The following is a 21,398-nucleotide window of genomic DNA, read 5'->3' on the forward strand; positions in this document are numbered from 1 at the left end:
TCACAGTTAACTGAAGAAATTTTTCTCGTAGACTAGAAGTTATACTGCTATTGCAGAATATATAAGTTTGAACTCCAGCTGACATGTCAGATAGTTGACCAATGCCTGTGATTCTAGCTCCAGGGGATCAAATACTGAAGGCGGATGTCCTTTTGTATGCTGTGAATGGTTCTTTTATTGGTTGATGAATAAAGCTGTATCAGTGAATGGACAGACATGATGTACCCAGGCAGGAAGTATAGGCAGGGCTACCATACTAGGAAGATGCTGGGTAGAGGAACACAGAGTGAGCCACCAGCAATACACCATGTAGGTAACAGGAAGAAAGCATGTCCAGGGATTCTCTGGTGAGATAAGACCACATGAAGATACACAGATTAATAGAAATGGACTAATAATTAAGAGAGAAGGAGCCAATAAGAATCCTCAGCCAGCAGCCAAACAGTTTATAATTAATATAAGCCTCTGTGTGTTTATTCGTTTCTGAAAGGCTGTGGGACCGAGTGGGACAGAAACATTCATCCACAAAATACCTCTGGTCTCTGTGAGCACCTGCATTTATCATTTATAAGCATGTGCACACACACACACACACACACACACACACACACACACACTTTTAAAAATTAAAGCTTTAAAAGCAATTGGCCAAAATGACTACTGAAAAGTCATCAGTAGGCTTTATTTCAGCAATAAATAAATTAATAATGAAAAGAAATGAGACATGTGGAAGTTCAGATATATTTATAGAAAGCTAAAATTATGAAATATAAATGAATATTTGATACAACAGAGGTTGGAGGAGAAAAGGTAAAGTAAGCAGCTGTAGGAGTAGGAAGAGGAGGAGAAGAGAGAGCATCAAAAACATGGAGATATGAGTGCAGAAATCATGGCCAAGTAAGGCTCGAAATTAAATGGAGCTAGCCTGGGTTGGTTCTAAAATTGCTTGGAAATGTTGACTCCATTGTCTTCCTATTCTTTTCTCCTATGATAGGGATAGCCTGGCTTCTTTTACTAGCTAACTGTTGTACTTGAGAGCAAGTCACTTGAGTCTTCAATTGACATGTTTAGAAACCAAAGGTAAATTCATCCTTAAAAATTAATTATAACGATGGCTTCAGTTATTCTGAAATAACACAGGATTGCAAACAATGTTTCACTTATTTAAATTCTAGCAACTTACTACAATATGGATATACTTTGCTAGTATCCAAAAATGCAATGGTCCTGAGGGGCAATCCTTCTTTTCTTTTATTCAAGCCTTCTTTCCACAGCTTGGCTTGATTACCTAAGATTAGAGAACCAGATACAGGAACTGAATTCCATTAAGTGGTACACACACAAACTCTTCAAATCACTAAAGTCCTTAAATATCCATGTACACTGTCAAATATAGATTAAAAGGCACCTCGAAAACATGTAAGATACTTTACATTAATTTTCAAAGTACTCATATTCAAGATTCACAAAAAATCACTCCACTCTCTGAAAGTCCTATTAGAAGTTGACATAATCTGTATGACTGAGGTCCAACTGAGGTCCACCTGTATCAGTATTTTCTACCATATTATATAGTCAGAAGTTTATGCATAACACTTTTTAGTAAATTCACCAGAATAAGTGAATTACATAAAATTTGAACATGCAGTTTAGCTCTGTGAATAAAGCTCCAAAGTTTTCCTACATATACAATATTGTACTATGCAAAAATACACATAACCATAAATACATATATAAATCATATGTCTTGAATATATTTCTTACATATGAATACAGAATATCAATTTATTAATATATTAAATATATCCAAATGCCTCTTTATTTCTACCTCAAATCTTTTGAGTTTTAACGTAGTAGCCAGAACACTTAGTTTAAATTTCAGAATTTTTAACTCTAGCTCAACCTTATGCTCTTAAGCCATCTATATAGCTAACTTGAGTCACAGATGGGAAAACAATGCCACCAGAAAGACAATCCCATCTAGAGATATAAGTTAACAAAAGAAAGGTATGGAAATATGGATTTGACAAATCCTGGATGGATGATACTTTATATAGCGATGCTCCATGTGTAGACAGTAAGGATGAGAAAATCTTGCTGCACTGGGCCTATTTAAGTTCTCTTACTCATCTCCCATTCCTAGAAAACTTTTGACTTTGCTAACATTTCTGGAAAACCCTTGCAAGATACTAACCAGATATGGATATGTTTATACCATGTTGAAACATGGCCTGGAATTCTTTTAAATTCTATTTTTTTTCTTTTTTACTTGAACACATTTTATGTACTTATCTATTAATTCACATATTATACATACATATAAATGTGCATAATATACTTTGATTATACCCTTCATGTCCTCTTTACCTCTGCATATTTAATCCTGTCTTCTTGTGGATTCTTTATTTTTTTATGTGTTTTCCATTGGCAGACTTTCATTTTCAAAAGCTGATAATGTAACTGTCCTTGATAAGTTGTATTGATTTAGAAAGCATAGATCGCATGTGATTGTTGGCTGCCTGCTGGGAACAAATGTGAAGCTAGCTATGATGCCTAAGATTTCCTAGTAAAGGTAATGAATGTAGAATGTAGAAGTTTCTGCCTGTATGTATAGGAAGAGGAGTAGGCAAATTCTTTAGAAAAATGGTAGGAAATATATAATCTGAGTCTAGCATTATCCCCATTGATATTTTCCCCAAACCATAATATAATAGCAGATTACTATGAAACACATTTTAGCTTCCAGCCTAATAGTCTATCGCAATGATATTACTCATACTATGGAGGAACTGTAATAAATGCAAGTTTCCTTACCAAGCCTAGGACAGGAGCCTTTGTAAAGTTTCCCACAGTCCATGCATAAACCATTCTGATAATCTTTGTAGGAGGGACAAGGAAATGAAACAAAATTGCACTTTGCTTCAAAAGCTCCAAGGAACAAATGAACTGCTCTCTGATGGTCACACTTTATGTAATTAACTCCTTAAGGGTGAGAACAACAAACAAAACAACTGTAAAAATGTGGAATCAATTCAAGTGAATTAGAGAAATATCACCCATTAAGTTATAGTAAATTCTTTGCTCTTTCTATATACAAAATATTGACCACAATACAGTTACACCTCAACCTATTAAAAAGCCTCACTAAAATCTTAAATTGGACATAACGTTTTCATGAAATACACAAGACATTTATATAAAGTAATGAACCACATACCAGGGCTGTTTAAATTAACAGGACACAGACGCACTTGGCTACAATGTTTACTATCATAGTGTATTTCTTTTCTAATCCTATCCTCTAAACTTTTGATCCAATGTTAAATATGTCTCAGGAGGCTAGTGGTGTTACAGCTCACTGACCTCACTTCCCATTCCTAATTTTCCATATTTTTTAAAAACTTCTCTAGTCATAGTAGCATCTGATCATGTACTAAATGCTACAGTGCTGAAGTTAGGCCCATTCCACACTCAGAGGCCATGAATCAATCCATGTATGGGACAACCAAGTGGTCAAGGTTGTTATATGCTGATTATAAGTGCAAAATTGTGGGATCACATTCAAATTATAGGATACATTAGCTACATGTGTTTTCCTAGATGACTTAAAACTCCTCTTTGTGCTTAAAATGATGAACATAAATTATTGAAACCACACAAAAAAGATTTCATCGTTGACCAAATGTTTTATATGCTAGTAACCTATGCATATTGAATGGTATCAATTTAAATTATTTCTTGCCAATAACTCCACTACGCCTTAGCAATATATATATATATATATATATATATATATATATTATTATCCACAAGTTAAGAAAGTTAAATGACAAATTGTTTCCACATATCATTTTGTATCATGTGTAACTTTAATCAGAATACATTATATATTGTATGAAAACAAATCTATTTTCAGTAAAAGAAAAAAGAATAAATTTACTTTCAATATACCTGAAAAAAGGTTTGTAGGACAACCTGGCTGTTGTTTTCCTCCATTTGGGTAAAAATCTACATGTCCCAATGGCTCTAGAATGCCTAAACCTAGGGGGAAAAGCATCCATAAAATTATAAAGCATATAACGTTATTTGAGCAACCGTATGTAACAAAATCTGCTAACATCGAATAGATTCGCTCTTCAGAAGACTGAATCAATGATAAATGCTATGTTCTATTTTTGTTAGTTTCTTGTGTCTTCAGCAAATGCTGCCTCTGTCTCTTTCCTGCCTCCTTCCCCATCCTTCTCTCAGGCCAGTGTGATTCTTTACTCCCTTGGGTTTGCTGCTGTTAGATTTACTCAGGGGCAAAACCTACAAAGCTTGTTGACTTCATAGGGACAATTTGAGCTAGGGGGGCATGAGGCCGTAGGGCTCTGATTTATGATCTTCTAAAAATTTCCAGGGCTCTGGAGAAGGTTCAAATTCTGAACTCATTACCCGTGTGAAACTGCAGGTCATGTAGGGTCAGAAGCAGATGGAAGGGTGTTGGATATATAAGATAAAGGCCATCTTCAATTATTCTACTAGAAGCCCTCATACTCCATAGAAGCCCATGTGACTTCACTGTACAATGGAGAACCCCTCTTTCAGCCCTATAACCTACTCACTCACTTGTTGAATTTAAGCAAAGAATGATAGAGTTCTAAATATGACCCTAGAACAGTGGTTCTTAACCTATGGGTCATGGATCCCTTCAGGGGTCACATCAGATATCCTGCATGTCAAATGTTTACATCACAATTCACAAAGGTAGCAGATTTATAGTCATGAAGTAGCTACAAAAATAATTTTACTGTTGGGGGTTACCACAACATGAAGAACTGTATTGAAGGTGTAACATGAATAAAGAAAAATCATAGATAGATATTGCAGGTAAAGCTGAAGATCAGAAAAACAAAGTGGCCAGCCACTTGAGAGCTCTCACCTCTACCAATGCTCAGACTTAAGGGGTGCTACACCAAAAAGGAGATTGCATGTCCAGACTGCACTGATCCTCATCAAACCTCAGACTGCCCCCTGAGACCACACTGAGCTCTTTATATTCTCTATAGTACTGGGATTAAAGGCAGGAGCTCTGTTTCTCTTTTAGACTGATTCACTCTCATGTATCCCAGGATAACCTTGAACTCAGAGAGAGCCCTCCGTCTCTCTCTCTCTATCCTGAGTCCTGGGGTTACCCAGTTACTCTAGCTGCAAATAGCTTTGCATTCTGATCTCCAGGCAAGCTTTATTGGACCATAAACAATATATCCCCACAGAAGGCTCAGAGATTTAGGAAGGTTGAGAACTGCTGCCCTAAAAGAAAGTCAGCTATTTGGAGGGATTTCAACGTGAAAGCCAAAAAATAAGATGCACCTGTTGGGTCAGAACACACACGTGCCAATGAAATAGGATAGAAACAAGGCTGGCAGCCATCAGGGGGAAACAGCAGGTATTTATCATGAACTCACAAGCCAGTTTGAAGAGCTTAGATCAGTCAGTCCTTTGGTTCATGGAAGATGTGTATAGCAGACACAGCTTTTAAAGATTTGATTTTTAAATTAACTTCTCTGATTATAAGTTATGATACGAAGTGATGATGTTTCATGGCTTTTCATACATTGTATCTCATATTTGTTCTCAATTGTTTTCCTCTCAAACTGACCTCCCTGACAACCTGGTCCCTCCCAATAGTTCCCTTTGTTCCCCTAGATAGTTGCCCTTGGTCCTTTCTTTACAGGTATTTATAATCATCACTCTTTTACCCCTTCACCTCTATCATAATGTCCCTCCACCCACTCTTATAACTCCCTTTGTAGTTTGAGGACCTACACACTCGTACACACACATATAAAAACATATATAAAATAACTTTAAAGATTTATTTTAATGATTCATATGTCTGAGTTGGGCATATTCACATGGCTGCAGGTGTCTGTGGGGGCCAGGAGTATTTGATACCTTCTGGAGCTGGAGTTATGGGGAAGTTGTGGAAAACCTAATATCAGCACTGGAAACAAAATCCTGATTCTCTGCGAGAGCAGTGCATGGTCTTAACCACAGAGCCATCTCTACAACCCCCACATATATTATTTTAAATCTAGACTGGGAAAACAAAAAGAAAAACAGAGATTTGTCTAAGATTGGCTTGTCTTGCTTAACATAATGATTTTCCTTTCCACCTGTTTTCCTGCAATTGTCATGATTTCATTTTTCTTCATAGCTATATAGATTTCCAAATGTGCTTATCCATTCCTGGATAGATTGCTTCTATTTTCTTATTATTGTAAGTAGTGCAACTATAAAATTGGTTATATGACATGCTGGCAGAAAATAACATTGAAGTGATGAGTAATCAGGAGACTCGCTGCTATGTATGAAGAGTTTAGCCAATGTTAGTATCACCAGGTTCTTATCCATAATGGCATCAAAACCACCATCCAACTAAATAAACTCACTCATTCAGTCATTAAAAAAAGACACTTCAGGACAGTCTCCTGAATCTTCTTCGAATCCCCCAAAACAGCACCCCTTACCAGCAGGAAGTAGTTTGGAAAGAACGACGCCTAAATTCCCAAATATTGTGTATAAATGTTTGTTTTCATTTAATTGGACTTTGTTATATAAAATTAAATAAAAAAATAAAGGAAAAAAATAATTCTTCAAATGAATGTATCCAACATTTTCTAACCAATGGTACCAACATCCCATTAGAGAGCTTTATAAAGACAATTAAATTCAATAGACAAATTGTCCTCTCCTTATAGAAAAATACTGCTTATCTGTGGTTATAGTGTTGTGTCAGCTCGAGTTGGTATACACAATAAAAGAAAAATGAATAGTAACCTAAATAGAAGCACTGAGCATGACAAGAAATATTGCCAACTCAATGACCACCAGTATAAAATGAAGTTAATTATTTTAAAATGAATTTTCGATGTTTGCAGTGATAAGACACTTCTCAGAACCTATTAATAAATAAATAAATAAATAAACACAATGCAAACAACACCAGAAGCCAGAAGCCAATGCAAAAAGAAAAAAAAAACTCACTGAACCCCAAATATTTTACACTTTACCCACAGCTCTCCCATATCTTACAACCTCTTCCTTGGAATCTACATTCCACATTTTTCTTTTAAACACAAAACTCATAGATACATATTATTTTACCTTTAGAATCAGTATGGATGACATCCACAAACTTTGCGTCAGTGTAATCTAATCTGCTATTTGATGGTTTCCCAGCAAATTTTGGTCCAGCAGGATCAAGACCTGAAATGCAAAACAGAAACTATTAATGTAATTATTTTTTTACTATTTTTGTTACATTTTACACTTGCAGTATGTCAATTATAAATATAAGTATTTGCAATTTTTGTTTAAAGCTGTCCAAACTTATCTAAAGTTATTAAATTTGACAAATGACAAGTATCTTCATTATTTAAATATTATTTGCAACTTTCAAAGGTGGCCCAAAAGCAGGAGAAATATCTCAATAGGATATTATGATATTTTAGCATTTTTATCTAAAGAGCAGATGGAGTAAGCTATGAAACTCTATATTTAATAGTAACTGGGATCCCTTCTGATGAAGGAAAAAAGTTAATGAATACCATCTGAACCTCTCTTGAATTATTCACCTTAATAGCCTCATCCTATATCTGTCTATAGGCTTAAAATAATTTTTACATATCAGTCCTATTCAGGTTAATGAATGAGACAAATTTACTATTTTCTTAGCATTCACCTCTCCCAAGAGTTTCCTATACATCCTTAAGAAAGAATGTTATAAATTCCACAAAATGTGATATTATGTAGAATGAATTCTAAACTAAGATTCTAAGATCATGACTTTCTAATAGCAAAGGGTTGGGAAGCAAATTTGGCTCAATGAGGAAGATACATCCAATTTCCCAGAGTCACATGACAGAAGGGGAAAAATAACTGTTATTCACAGTTGTTTTCTATCCCACATTCCTATATAAATCAATGTTACTTTAACTCTTGTTCACTTCAGACTTTTCTTCTGTCCCTATTTTTTTTTTTTTTTTTTTTTTTTTTTTTTTTTTTTAGCTTTCTTGACAGAGATCCCTGCAACCCTCTTCCTACAAATATTTCTAATGTAAGAAATCTATATTTTTGGTCTTTAGACTTTTATGGTTGTGTGGCAGTAGAATAATTAGTAAGTAAGTACATGTATTAATATGACTAACTTCACCTTTCCTTTCTTTTATGAGATTTAATTAAGATTAAGATAATGTTATCCTTTATAAATAGCTGGAATTACAAGCATCCTAGTAATGTGGATATGAATAAATTCTTAACAACCTGATCCACACAAAGAATGGATATCTGTGTAGCACCATGTGGTTGGTGCCTCTAACTACAGCTAAGTTTACTGTGTAAATCTGAGTGAATATGAGAATGAGCATGCCTCACACTTGAATAGTAGTAACCTTTAATCTATCTGGTATTGCAATGAATGCTTGAAATAATTAAAAGGCAATAGTGTTTGTGAAAATGAACTATATAGCTAATGTTTTTAGCTGATACAAATTTCCCTATGTAGTCTTTGACATTTAAAGCTGCAGAACTCAATACTTGATTTTCATGTTCTTCATAATCACTATGGGAGAATAAAAAGTCTAGTAAAAAGTAATATTTGAATATAGTTTGTAGCAGTGCATTCAGGTTTTAAATAAAACAAATCTAGTGGGGAAATGTGCTAAAATAATAGGCTTTCAAAGGGAAAAATATTAGTTTTACCTGTAATTCTTCCAAGTTTTCCATGAAGTAGTTTTCCTACGAAACCACTAATATGAGCTCCTAAGCTCATGCCTATGAGATGAAAATTGTCAAGAGATGCTCCATGCTTCTGTAATTGAAAATAGAACATAATATTTTGTGTAATCACAAATTATTCATAATATAGTGACATTCTGAAATTCATGATTGATTCTGATATAATATATTTCTGGGATATAAGGAAAGGACTTGCAACTTTGAAAAGACACTAGCTTTCTCAGCTTGCATCCTGAAATATCTGATTTTTCCTTATTCATTTCCAGTAGTACCATTAACTTAACCTGCAAATTTAAGTTTCAATCATCCATAATATAGAGATATATAAAATAATATTTAATTATCAAAATGTTTAATGACCAAATAGTAATAATAGGCATGATTGGATACTTATTTTGCACTAAGTACCTCAAAGTGTGCTTTGTAAGTTTCATATTTAATATTACTGATTGACATTGAGTTATTCATATTTATCCTACTACTCAAAACTTCACCTGGCACCTGTTAAATACTAACTAAATAACATTCAGTGTATACTCATCTTATTAAGGAAACAGCCTCAGAAGTTACAGACATGTACAAAGCTCCATATAAAAATGCATTTTAAGTCACTAAAGTCTGAATGCTTGTGCCTCTGAAAATTAATATGCTGAAATTTTAAACCTCAATGTTATGATGTAGGGAGTGGGGCATTCAAGAATGGGGCTAATGTCCTGATAAAGGATACCTAAAGAAGTTTATTTGGCTCTTCCATCATGCAAAAACACTGTGAAAAGATACCAACTCTGAACCTGGAAATGATATCTGCCAGACCCAGAATCCCCAGGCCCTTGCTCTTAGGCCTCTTAGTCTGCAGAACTGTGAGATATGTCTTTGCATACAGGGCCATTTTTACAGTGTTATAATAGCTCAAATGGACTAAGATAAAGTGTGAATCAGTTTGATTGCAAAATATATGCTAGCCTTCTTCTATCTTCCTGTCAGAGTGTTTCAACATCTCCTAGCAGAATCAATAAGGTATAAAAGTCACTCTTTTGAAATGTTAAAATGACATGGTTGGATTTAGGTGGGTGCCAGGATGACAGGTGACATAGTACAGAAAAACAATCTAAGACATCTTAGATTGATGTGTGAATATCTGTTTGCCCTGGCAGTCAGCTTTGTGAGCTCACTGAGTTTGTTTCTTCCCACAGACTCCCATGAAGCTAATAGACTTGGTGATGGTCCAGACTACACAGTGATGTCCAAAGGCTCATAAAATGATTTTCAACTTTCACCATTATTAGAGAACTAGAGAGGAACTTTTTCCAGTACAGAGCAATCCTGTTCTTCAAATTCCTCAAAGTAATGTCCCCAAAGCTGAAGGAGTTATTTCTCCAAACCACAAATCTATGACTGCTTTTCTCCCAGCGCCTATAAATCCTTTGCAAGCAAAATGCTATCATTTTTCCTTAAACTCTCTACTTGACTCTTATCTCTTGGGTCATAATATTTTTTTAAATTGTAGATTCAAAACTAATAATGAAAAATGATTTTGCATGCTGTTTAGTAAATGTCATGCCTTGATTAAACCTATATATATATATACATACATACATATATATACATACATACATATATATATGTATGTATGTATGTATTAACTTAGTATTCGTGTAACATACAATTGAATTTTGTTACTTGGAATGTATAAACAAAGACATTTGGCAGAGAGGTAAAATGACTGCTCAAATTCACACAGACTAAATGTGACAGTCTCAAACCTTGATCCTCTACAATCAGAAACTCTGGGTATGGAGGCTTTTATATTATACTAGTTCAACTTAGCATAGGTTTGGAAGCTCACTACAACAAAAATTCAGACTTCAAAACTAAGAATGCCCAAAGAAATAAAATATTACCTTTCTTTGAAAACTTTACGATAGCTGCCAATTCTCAGGTCAGATACAAACTACCATAAAGGTTGGCAAAGGAAACAAAAATTATTCAAAAAACATACAACCTCCAACCAGCCTTGAATTTTGATCCATCTCAAGCAGGACAGACTTGAGCGAAACCAAGAGCTGCATTCAGAGTTGGGAGTAGACTATTTTCCAAAGGAAACCTTTTCCTTATATATTTACAAATTGCCATTTGACTCACCACAAACACATTAGCTAGCTCTTAGCAAAGATGACTGAAAAATGTAATGAGATTACAATAATATCTACTCCCCACATAAGATCACTAATTCATCCTAAATTGGGAGTTCAAAAGAGCTTTAAACTTTTAAGAGTTTAAAATAAAAAGCTTTCACATTTTTAAAACATTTAAAATTATTATTTAGAATAGACAAAACAAGGCAAAAAAAAATCACTATCTCTATGTCTAAGCAGAACTTCCAAATGCTTCTGGGAAAAAAGTATTAATTTCATGGTGTCACAACAAACCATATATTATGTAGCATGTATACTTCAAATTTCTCAAACTTACCAGAAGATTTTGCATGGATTGTCTCAAACTCTCAGCAACTATTCTGGTGTTTTTAACAGCTCTACTGTAAATGAAAGTTGTGGCACCCTGGTTCCAGTCTACGACAATGAGATTCACATCTTCCTGTTTCAAAAACTCCTTAGTAAACTTAGAAAGCCATGTTGGGGTGGAGCCCAATGGTCTGTATCCATGGATAACCCATACAGTTTTCTTTGATATGTTGAAACGTACATTAAGGGAGTTATTAGATTCAAAGAGTGGTTCTGCACAGTTTAGATTGTCCCTTGTATACATCATCAGAATTACCTTTAGTTTGGGGGAAAACAAATCTTTTAAGGAATTCATTGCATTTAATTTTGAGAACTCAAGACATGTTTTATTATTCTCTGTAAAGAAAAAAAAAGTTAATCTGAGCATTAGGATAAGATTGCAGTTTTATTGGTATGATACAATACAAATGAACAGGAGAACTCTATTTCATTGCCTCTTTAACATTATTTACTGAGTAACTACAATGCTAAAATCGTACATGGATCAAGCAAAATGACTTCCTGAACTATAAGTGATAAAAATGATGACAAACATGAACAATTGTGATAGTTTAAAAATTACAAACATTCCTTTAAAATAAAATAGATGTGTCAGACTGAAATCATTGCTATTATTAATCACATGGGACGGTCAGCAGTAAAGGTAGATAAATTTATCGTGAATTTTCACAAATGATTTACAGAAATATCCATACTTTGAAAAATTAATTCACCATTACTCATATTAATACAAGTAAAAATAATGTTATACCATTTTGCTTATAAACTTAAAAGTAGTGAAAAATTCCACTAGTTTAAGGTTAGCCTTGGTGAGATAGCAAGACCATGAGAAGAAAAAGAGAAAGAGCACAGAAAAGGAGGACAGAGAAAGAGGAGAGAAATCGTTCCAATAAAATTGATGAATGTAGATGCACAAAATACATATGAATAAATGCTGAAAGAATGCAATAATAAAATGCTGTTTTGGAGTTTTATGTGTATGTGTCATATATATATATATATATATATATATATATATATATCACATGCAAGTATTAAAATTATTTTATAATAATTGAATTAATAAAATAGACAATTGCATTGATTCTGAAGATATTAATCACAGACTTTTGTACAGTGGCACAAAGAATAAAATACCATTATCTGTTATCATCTGTCTTTCTCTAGTCATCTATCTATCATCTTTCTACCTATTCATCTAGTCATCTTCCCATCCTAGAAGGATGAAGGCCAGAAAGTAAAATAACTAAAAATGCTCAACAGCAGCAATTATATTAAGATGGTGAAATAATGGCTGCTTTATATTTAGCTCTTCATAGATTTGCAGAATTGTGAATTATGGAATAAACATAAGTATAAAAGTTTTATGAGGGCATAAGTTTGTACTACTTCTAGAATGTTAACTTGGTAATTCTATATAGTAAATAAATTTTTCAGTACTTGTCAAATACTTTAAAGGCATTAATAAGCTTCAATCAGCAATTAAAATTTAAAAATTGTTCATATGAAAACAAAAGAGAACAAACATTATTTTAATATCGCACATAAGATAGAATACTTATGATGATTCTAATTTTGAAAGTACAGACACTTTATTGCCACAGTAATTCAGAGGAAAGAAGTCAATCTAGGACTTAAAACACTTGCATAATATTCCCAGTTTGATAATGGATATGTAATTGGAAGAGCTTTGATCCTGCATAAATAGTAAGTACCAGAGTAAAATGAGGATATAAGGAGGAATGTGTAAACCCATGATTGATATGAACTTGCAATGCTGAACAAATTGTAGGAGTCATATACATCAACCTCATTCATCACTGAGTTTGGACAAGTGTGAAATAAAATCAGATAATCCAAAGAGCTGCTTGGTTACAAGTCCTGCTAGACTTTATCTGGTCCTAGAAGAAGTAATAAGTAATTAAGCAGTAAAATTCCTTTTATGTAAATAAGGATAAAGACATCTAAATAGTCATCAGAAAAATGTTGAATCTATTTCCAGGTGTAGAATTAATTGCTATTTTTTTTTACAGGACTCCTATTCAGAAAAGAACAAAACAATGTCATCTGAAGAGCAAGAGAAAGATGCTATTGAGGTAAATTTTAAAAGTTATTAAAAAGGGGGGATCAAGAAAAGAACAGGACAATTAGAAATCCAATTAAGAAAAAAGGCAATTCAATAGTAAATATTCACATTATAAAATTAAATAAAACATGTAAATCACCCTCTGCAGGAACACATGAAAGAAGGAAGTGTTAAAACTATGAAGAGATGAAGATAAAGGGTGGAAAGAAATTATGCAAATGAAAAATGTGTTCCTGTTCCTTGAGAAGAGTCACTTGGTGGAGGAAGAGAGGAGGAGGCCTGCTTCATTAACTAAGCACATAGTTGCACAACATGGTTTGCAAACTCACCAAATTATAAGGAAAAAAATCACTCAGTCAAACTCACCAAGATTTTTATTGACTTTCGATGGAAAATGTAAGTGCCCTAAAAATACCAAGACAGAAAATTCAGGTTACAAACAGAGTAGTGATGATGACAATCTTTCCTTTTGAAACAGTTCATCAGATTGACAGAAGTGTAGCCCCTGAGACTTTAAATGGAGATTCTTGGTAACTAACAGTCTATTTTAAAAGGATACAGAATAGTAATGATCTAAGAATTTTCCAAGTATACAAAAGTAAAGCTTGCTTTTGTTTGTTTGTTTAAGGCAGAGTCTCAGTTATTTCCCTAGAATGGTCTGGTCTTGAACTCCTATTCTCAGTGGTCCTCCAACCTCAACTCCATAAATTCTGGAATTACAGGTATATACCATTTCTTCAAGCCATCCCAAATATCAAACAGAAACATACATTCACACACATGAACTACACACTTGGCCAACAACATAAATTCAAAACTGCTAAATAATCTCCTCACACAAAAAAAAAAACATATACAATAAAAAAAGAACAAGAGAAGATAATTTTAATTAGAATTGCTTCAAATTTAATTAATATTACTTCACACATTACTTAATATATGTGCATATTTCAAATAGAAATATGGATTATTAAAATGATAAAATCCTAGTGATAATTATCCTATTAAGAGTAAGAAAGTACAAGGGGATCTACTGTAACAGTGTGAATTATTTTTAACAATTATTAGTAGTACAAGTCATTGCTTTTTATTGTGTCACATTTCATTCTAACTTAAAAATAAGGATATAAATACTAAAAAGTAAGTATATTTATAATAATTGGTATAGGAAATATATGGTTAGGATTATATAAGTACTAAAAATTATGAACTATAGTTTTTAAAATATACAGACAAATGGAAATTTCAATTAATATTTTTATAATTACATTTATATTTTCCAAATCTCCTTTATTTTCTTTTGGTAGCTTTTTCCTACCCTAATACTTTTTTTTTGATATGGTTTTGAATATTTTGCGGGGGAGGAGTTTTGTTGTTTGTTGCTTTGGGGTGTTTTTAATTCATTTTGACTGGTTATCTATGAAGGTTCTTTAAATCCATTCTAGGACAAACTCAACACCCAGTCAGCCTAGGCCTAGGATTGGGTCTCATGGCAGAACTTGTGACTCAAGCAGCTACTTTGGGAGCTCAAGTGAAAAGGAATGCATCTAGTAATAAATTTTAAAATACTTGGATTCAGTGGCATTTGATACAAAACTTTAAAGTAATGAGAAGTCATACATTATTTTAAACTAGTTGAAAAGGGGTGATGGTGGTGAACATTTGGTGGTTCTTCTAAAAATAGAAGAAAGCAGAGTAGAAGAAGGAGGGTACAGGGGGAGAATTATAAGAAGAGAAGAAGACCACAGGGGGAAAAATGAACAAAACACTGGAGAAAAGATAAGAAAAAGAAATATATACTCACATAAAATAAATACTGAAGGGCAAAAGTATCTTACATAAGAACGGAGAAGATTTGATTAAACATGGAGCTAAACCACGGTCCAAATGTATACAGGGTTAATTCTACTAAAACTTACATGTGCAGTGCAATTCTAAGTTAAGGACTTAGAGCTATATAAGGAGGGAACATTTTATGCAAAAGACGAATGAATGCCATACTGCAGATAACGAGGCTTGATAAAAATGATTCTTGTGCTACACATAACAACGCCAAACCCACGGAACTGAACACATAAGATGAATAGAAAGAAGTGGGGTATAATGTTTCAATACAGCTATATATATTGTGTAAAGATCCAATTAGAGGAATTCATATCTGTGTCCTCGTTTGCCACTTATGTACGGTGATTACACTCAAGGTCCTCTTGTTATCTTGCATTGCACAGTACACTTGCTGTACTGTTGTATCTGTTGGAGGGCCCCTCCACCCCCGTCCATTATCCCTCAGTGCCTCCAGTAACCATCATTCCATTTCCATCCTCTTTGAAACAAAATTTTCTTGCTTATTTCACTTAACTGGGTGGTTGTCTTGCCACAGCAGTGCTCTCTCATCTAGTATTACAGTCATTAACTTCAAACTCATTCTCACTTGGCAACAGCTAAAAACATCATCTGCCTGGTGACCTTCAGGGTTGTATAGGCTGAGAATGCAGTAGGCCCATAATTGTGTAGGACAAAGCCACTGAACAATGCACACATCATAAAACAGCCAAGCATTTTTTCCCACACTCCCTCAATACTTCCGTTCTAAAAGGTCTATTAGAAAAAAAAAACACATATTTTCAGTTCATAAATTAAAATAAGTTTTATCATAAATACAATGGTAACTATGACTTACGGTTCCTTAGTAATCACTGCCCTGCCTTACGTATATTTAGTATTTGGTCCTTCAGTCATTGAGTGAAGGAAGTGAATTTGTACAAGATCAGATGTCTACAGGTCACACAAAAGGGAATATGGGAGGAATTGGAGCAGAGAGAGAGAGGTTGAAATGACAAAGCTACAGTACCCATCTATAAAAATCTCAAAAAAGAAAGAAAGCACACTCATATGCATATGTATGTACACACATATGCAGATAATGCATCGATGTTGTATATATGAAAACAAACTGATGATGGTTAAATAATTGTCCAATTTCATAATGTTTGTGTGGCAGTTAGTCACACATTGTAGTAACGTACTACAACTGAATGTAGAGCTGTAATGCTTCTAGTGAGAGGCTTCTTAGTTGAACTGTACTTGGACAAAGAGCTGATCATCACGTTATAAATGGAAACACTTTCTCAAGTTATCTTTGAAGATACTTCTGCTCATCCTAACATACTGAACTAAAGGTTTCCCTGGATCACTGTTAACATTCAGTTATCTCATGGAAAGAGTGCGGCCTCTGGGTTTTTGCCATAATATTCTTATTGTAATTTACACACTGCTTCTTGGGAGTGCAAGAATGATATGGGTACTTTAGTATTATGAAGAGTGAGATAGTAGATATAAAAGGAGGGATATAAAAGGAGAGAAGATGTGGTAGAAATGATTTAAATATAGTACTTATGTATGCAATACCATAAAAATTTAAATTTACAAAAAAGATCTGCATTTTAACCAAATTCCTATTTAAGCTATAAAGCATAGACCAAGGTCTATAATTTTAGAAAAACATATTTCCAAATCTCTCTGTCAATTTTTTCAGCTATGACATAGAAAAGGAGGGCTGAATAAACCTGTCTTCAATATGTTTCCCACAGGACTAAAACATAGGAAATTACAAGCTATGTCATGATAGTTAAATCTGGCCTTATTAGAAGAACAGCAGAAATAACAAAAACTGCAAATTCAGCAGGTAGTAACTGCAATAAGAATATATGTGAATATAATCTGAATATATATATATAGATAGATAGATAGATAGATAGATAGATAGATAGATAGATATGTTTATCTCCCTTTCTCCTTGCCCTGTAGTCTATAAATACATATTAAATGTTGTACTCATTTTAATTTCTGGGATGTTTTTACTTTTGTAGAGTGCAGACCTCATCAATAATGTTTGGTGTTGACAAAAAAGACCAACTATGGACACCATAGAACAGAATCTCCAGTGAAGAAAGACAAACTGCAAGCAGATGGAAGATGATTAAAAGGAATAGGCTATTGAAAATCGATTCCAATTTTTTTTAATGAATGAAACTTAAGACTACATCTGTTAAAAAGATCTTTCAAATGATAAAAGTCTTCCATTTTTACATCTCCTGTTTGCTGTATCTACAAGTCTTGCTTTTCTATTTTAGTAATAAGCATAAATGAGCTAAACTTTTGACAGAAATAAAAAATATTTAACAATTATAATTCTATTTTTCCTGTTGGAAACTTAGGAAACTGGCTAGTTCTAGTCAAAGAAATAACCCCTGAAAGTCTACACTAAAGTGTACAAACAATGATATCAATATAACTATACACTATGATATTAGAGGATAACTAAGTCTGCTGGCATAGTGTTCAATTTCTCTAGCTTTCAAATCAAGATGCTGATAATTTACACGTCATTAAAAAAATACCCCGCTGCATAAGATGTACAATATAAACTAAGTACAAGTAGTACAAATATTCAACTGAAAAATAAAGGCAAATATTTATTTCTACTTGATATAGCATGGTTTTTAGAGTTATAGTTATGAATTTATTAAAGACATTTAAGACATCAAGAAAATAGTCTTTCACAAAATTCCACCAGAGGGTTAATATTTATCTCAACTTTGAATTTGCTACTATTTTTATTTACAGAAAGTAGAATGGCTTGTTCAACCGTAACCAACAAGTCATTCTTCTTCATGCTAGAACAAGAAGTTCACCTATAAAATAGAAAGTCACATTACTAACATTAGCAAACTTTATCACAGTTACCAACCAGCAGAAGAATTAAAGTTCTTGACTACAACCATTAGACAGTTTGAGACTTGTATTATGTGAAACAAGGAAAAGAAAAGTCCAGCTGTATTGATAATTTTGCTTTGCAACTGATAAATTATCTATTCAACAATTCTCTTCAAACATAAGATGTTCAAAGAAATGAAATGAAATGAAAGCAATATATATAGTAAGTCATGATTTTCAAACCTTGAACTAATTCCTTACTGCCTAATCACTTTTTATCTTGAATGTTTCTATTTATTTCCTCGTTGAATAGCTGTTCTCTAATTTCCAACAAATCGATACAACATAGAGCTTCAGTTTACCAAACACATGTACATGTATAAAAGTGCACATACATACCCTCTTAATTGCAATTTGGTTTAGTGTAAATACCATAATCAGCCAATTTTTCACATTATAATGGCAGGCAAAACAGAATACAAACCATATTAATTATTTTACAAGCATTTAATAAGTGATTAATAAACATCTTACCTGATCTTACCCAACACATCACACACAGAAAAATGTATATTCTCATTTGGAATCAGAAACTGTAAAAGAAACACTGGGATTCACCAAAAAGATATTCTAGAATTCATTAAGGTTCTTGTTGGATAGGATGGTCTCTGTCGGTCGAGCTTTTCTATAAAAATGACTCTTGCTCCTCCCCGTCTGCAAAAGGTGAGGGAGTCTGCTGTCTCCTGCTGGCTTGTGTTAGGAGATCATGTTTAAGCCAAAGAATCTGTAATAGCTCACAAATGTTTAGCTACACAAGTAAAATTTAAGGGAATGGGAAACCTAATTAAAGATGTCTTTACTCCTTAACCTCAGGATTTCAGAAGTGGCATGGCAGGATATGTTTTTGGAAAGCATAGAAAAAAAAAAAAAAACATATGTTGCTAGAAATGCCAGAAATGGAAAGAGTTGGGGAAAGTTGTGTTTTATCATCATTTTGATTACAAACTAAGTTCTTTACAGAGCTAAAAATCAATAACAAAATCCACACCCATGAAGCTGTCCAGCTTTTTATGTTTTGTCATTATGCATCTAAAGCATAGTGGTTATTTTTTAAATGTTAGATTCTAGCTTGACTCTTGGAGCTAAAATTAGAAAAGGAAAAATATTTTTTGTTGTATTAAAAAAAAAGAGCGCAAAAGAAAAGACGCCATGCAATGGTGAGTTCAAGCAGAAGGGATTATTATTATTATTATTATTATTATTATTATTCAAAAAGGCTCTTAAAAAGGTGAAAGGGAAGGAGGGAGACCAGCCTCTGGGGACAAGCACAGAGAGAGAGAAAGAGAAGGAGAAGGTAAACGAGAGGAAGAGATGAAAAGGAACAGATGGGGGAAGAGAGGGAGTGAGAGACAGACAGACAGACAGACAGACAGACAGACAGACAGACAGACAGACAGACAGACAGACAGACAAAAGAGAGAGGAGGTGGGCAGGGCCCTTTTAAAAGTATGTAGTAAATGTGCCCAGGCTGTGCTCTTAGTGGCTGCAGCTAAGGGCGTATCCTGTCAGAACCCCAAGGACAGGCCAGTACAGATGCTGAGTACTAACATTTTTGTTTTCAATATGACAAACAGACATGTAAAAATCATTACTGATTTTCTGTTCACATGCTTGTTTAGTTTTCCTCTTATTTTCTGTCCCAGAAAGAATGTTGAGAAGGCAAGAATAAGCAATAGCTGTTCTGCAAATACAACTTCAAAACAAAATTTGTTTTTTGAAAATACTTGTTTAGTGAAAGCTTTAATAATACAGTAAAATTGGACTGATAGCAGGTATTAATCACAAATAGCTTCTTGGTTAGGTGTGGGACCATGTCAACTTCCCCCTCTCAGTGCTGGGCCCTTTGCATGTTATTACAGCCTCAGTGATTTCATATGTGTGCCAGACCTGTGGAATACAGCTGATGCTATTTGCTTGGAGTTATCCACCATCTTTGGTTCTTACAATTCTTCTTCCTGTCCCTCCTAGATCTCCAAGCCTCGGTGGGTGGGGCTTTTGAAGACATTTCATTTAGCACCAACTTCTATCAAGTCACGTACTCTCTGTATATTGTTCAGTTGCTTGTCTCTGTGTTAATTCCCACTTATTCAAGAAAAAAAAAAACGTTTCTCTGATGAAGACTAAGTGAGGCACTGATCTATGGGTATAACTACCAAAATCTTTTGTTTTAAATTTTTTGCTCACAGTTCAAAAAAAAAAGGAACTACAAATAAGAGAAAAAACTAAAATCTGAGGGAGGAAAGGAAATGACTCACACACAGCTGCTCCTCTGCATCTTTCTTCCTTTCCTTCCTTCTCTCTCTCTCTCTCTCTCTCTCTCTCTCTCTCTCTCTCTCTCTCTCTCTCTCTCTCTCTCTCTCTCTCCCTTCCCTCTTCTTTCTCTCTCTCTCTCCCTCTCTGTTCTTCTCACCTCTTTCCCAGTTCTTCGGGGTCCCTGTGTGTGTGTGTGTGTGTGTGTGTGTGTGTGTGTGTGTGTGTGTGTGTGTGTGTGTGTATACATGTTTGCAACAGTAATTCTTTTAACAATACAATGTGAGGAGGCTTGAGTTTCTCAGGGTCAGCAAGGCAGATAAGATTTACACACAGAGTAATAAACTAAAACCGCTAAGAGAAACTTTTAGCATCAGTTCCTTAGAGCTGTAAGTCAGAGAGTGTCTAGGTTTAATTTGTACGAGAAACAAAACATAGCTCGTTCCAGTGCTCTGGCCTCAGTGGCAGCACAGGCCTTCAGGAAAGTTTACAAATGGATTGATTACCTTTGTCTTTATATTCTTGGGGGAAACAGGAGGGAGCAGTAAATCTCTGAGCTAAAATCTTGAGTTAATAAAACAAGAAGTTTGAGAATCTTTTAGTGCAGAGTTAGTTTAGGTTAATTGATTCTCTGTCTGCCAGGGAGGTAAAGCTAAGACATGCTTATTTTTTTTCTATCCATCTAGGCAGCTATGAATAAACAACTGGGCTTGTAGTAACTCTATGTCCTTGGATATCTGGGAATGTCTTACATGGGATGCATTTCCATGGACCCTAAACACTGATCAAATGCCTGTAAATAAGGACAGTAGAAGGAAGGCATATCTCTGCAATTGCAATTGAGAGGGGAAACAAGGGCCTGATAGTGGGAAATAGGTCTCACACATAGCTAAGGAACGTAATCAGTAAACTAGCACCTATTAGTGGAGAACAGGTTTTACACATAGCTAGGGAGTGTAATCAGTAAACTCCAAATGCATGGG

The 21,398-nt window shown here is 34.1% G+C and overlaps 1 protein-coding gene across 1 annotated transcript in view; it reads right to left on the minus strand.

Moving 5' to 3' along the window:
* Nucleotides 1-18,811, minus strand: part of Lipi (lipase I) — a 33,775-nt gene extending 14,964 nt beyond the window's left edge. Inside the window, exons 1-8 of the mRNA XM_051191668.1 lie at nt 18,640-18,811; nt 13,756-13,794; nt 11,254-11,639; nt 8,746-8,854; nt 7,150-7,251; nt 3,952-4,041; nt 2,815-2,982; nt 1,184-1,288 (exon numbers count right to left, since the gene is read on the minus strand). Coding sequence (XP_051047625.1) covers nt 1,184-1,288; nt 2,815-2,982; nt 3,952-4,041; nt 7,150-7,251; nt 8,746-8,854; nt 11,254-11,639; nt 13,756-13,794; nt 18,640-18,685 — 1,045 coding nt within the window. The 5' untranslated portion in view covers nt 18,686-18,811. The remainder of the gene's footprint in view (nt 1-1,183; nt 1,289-2,814; nt 2,983-3,951; nt 4,042-7,149; nt 7,252-8,745; nt 8,855-11,253; nt 11,640-13,755; nt 13,795-18,639) is intronic.
* Nucleotides 18,812-21,398: the final 2,587 nt, after the last annotated feature.

The sequence above is a fragment of the Phodopus roborovskii genome, unplaced genomic scaffold, assembly GCF_943737965.1.
Source record: "Phodopus roborovskii unplaced genomic scaffold, PHOROB, whole genome shotgun sequence".
In the NCBI taxonomy this organism is placed as follows: Eukaryota; Metazoa; Chordata; class Mammalia; order Rodentia; family Cricetidae; genus Phodopus; species Phodopus roborovskii.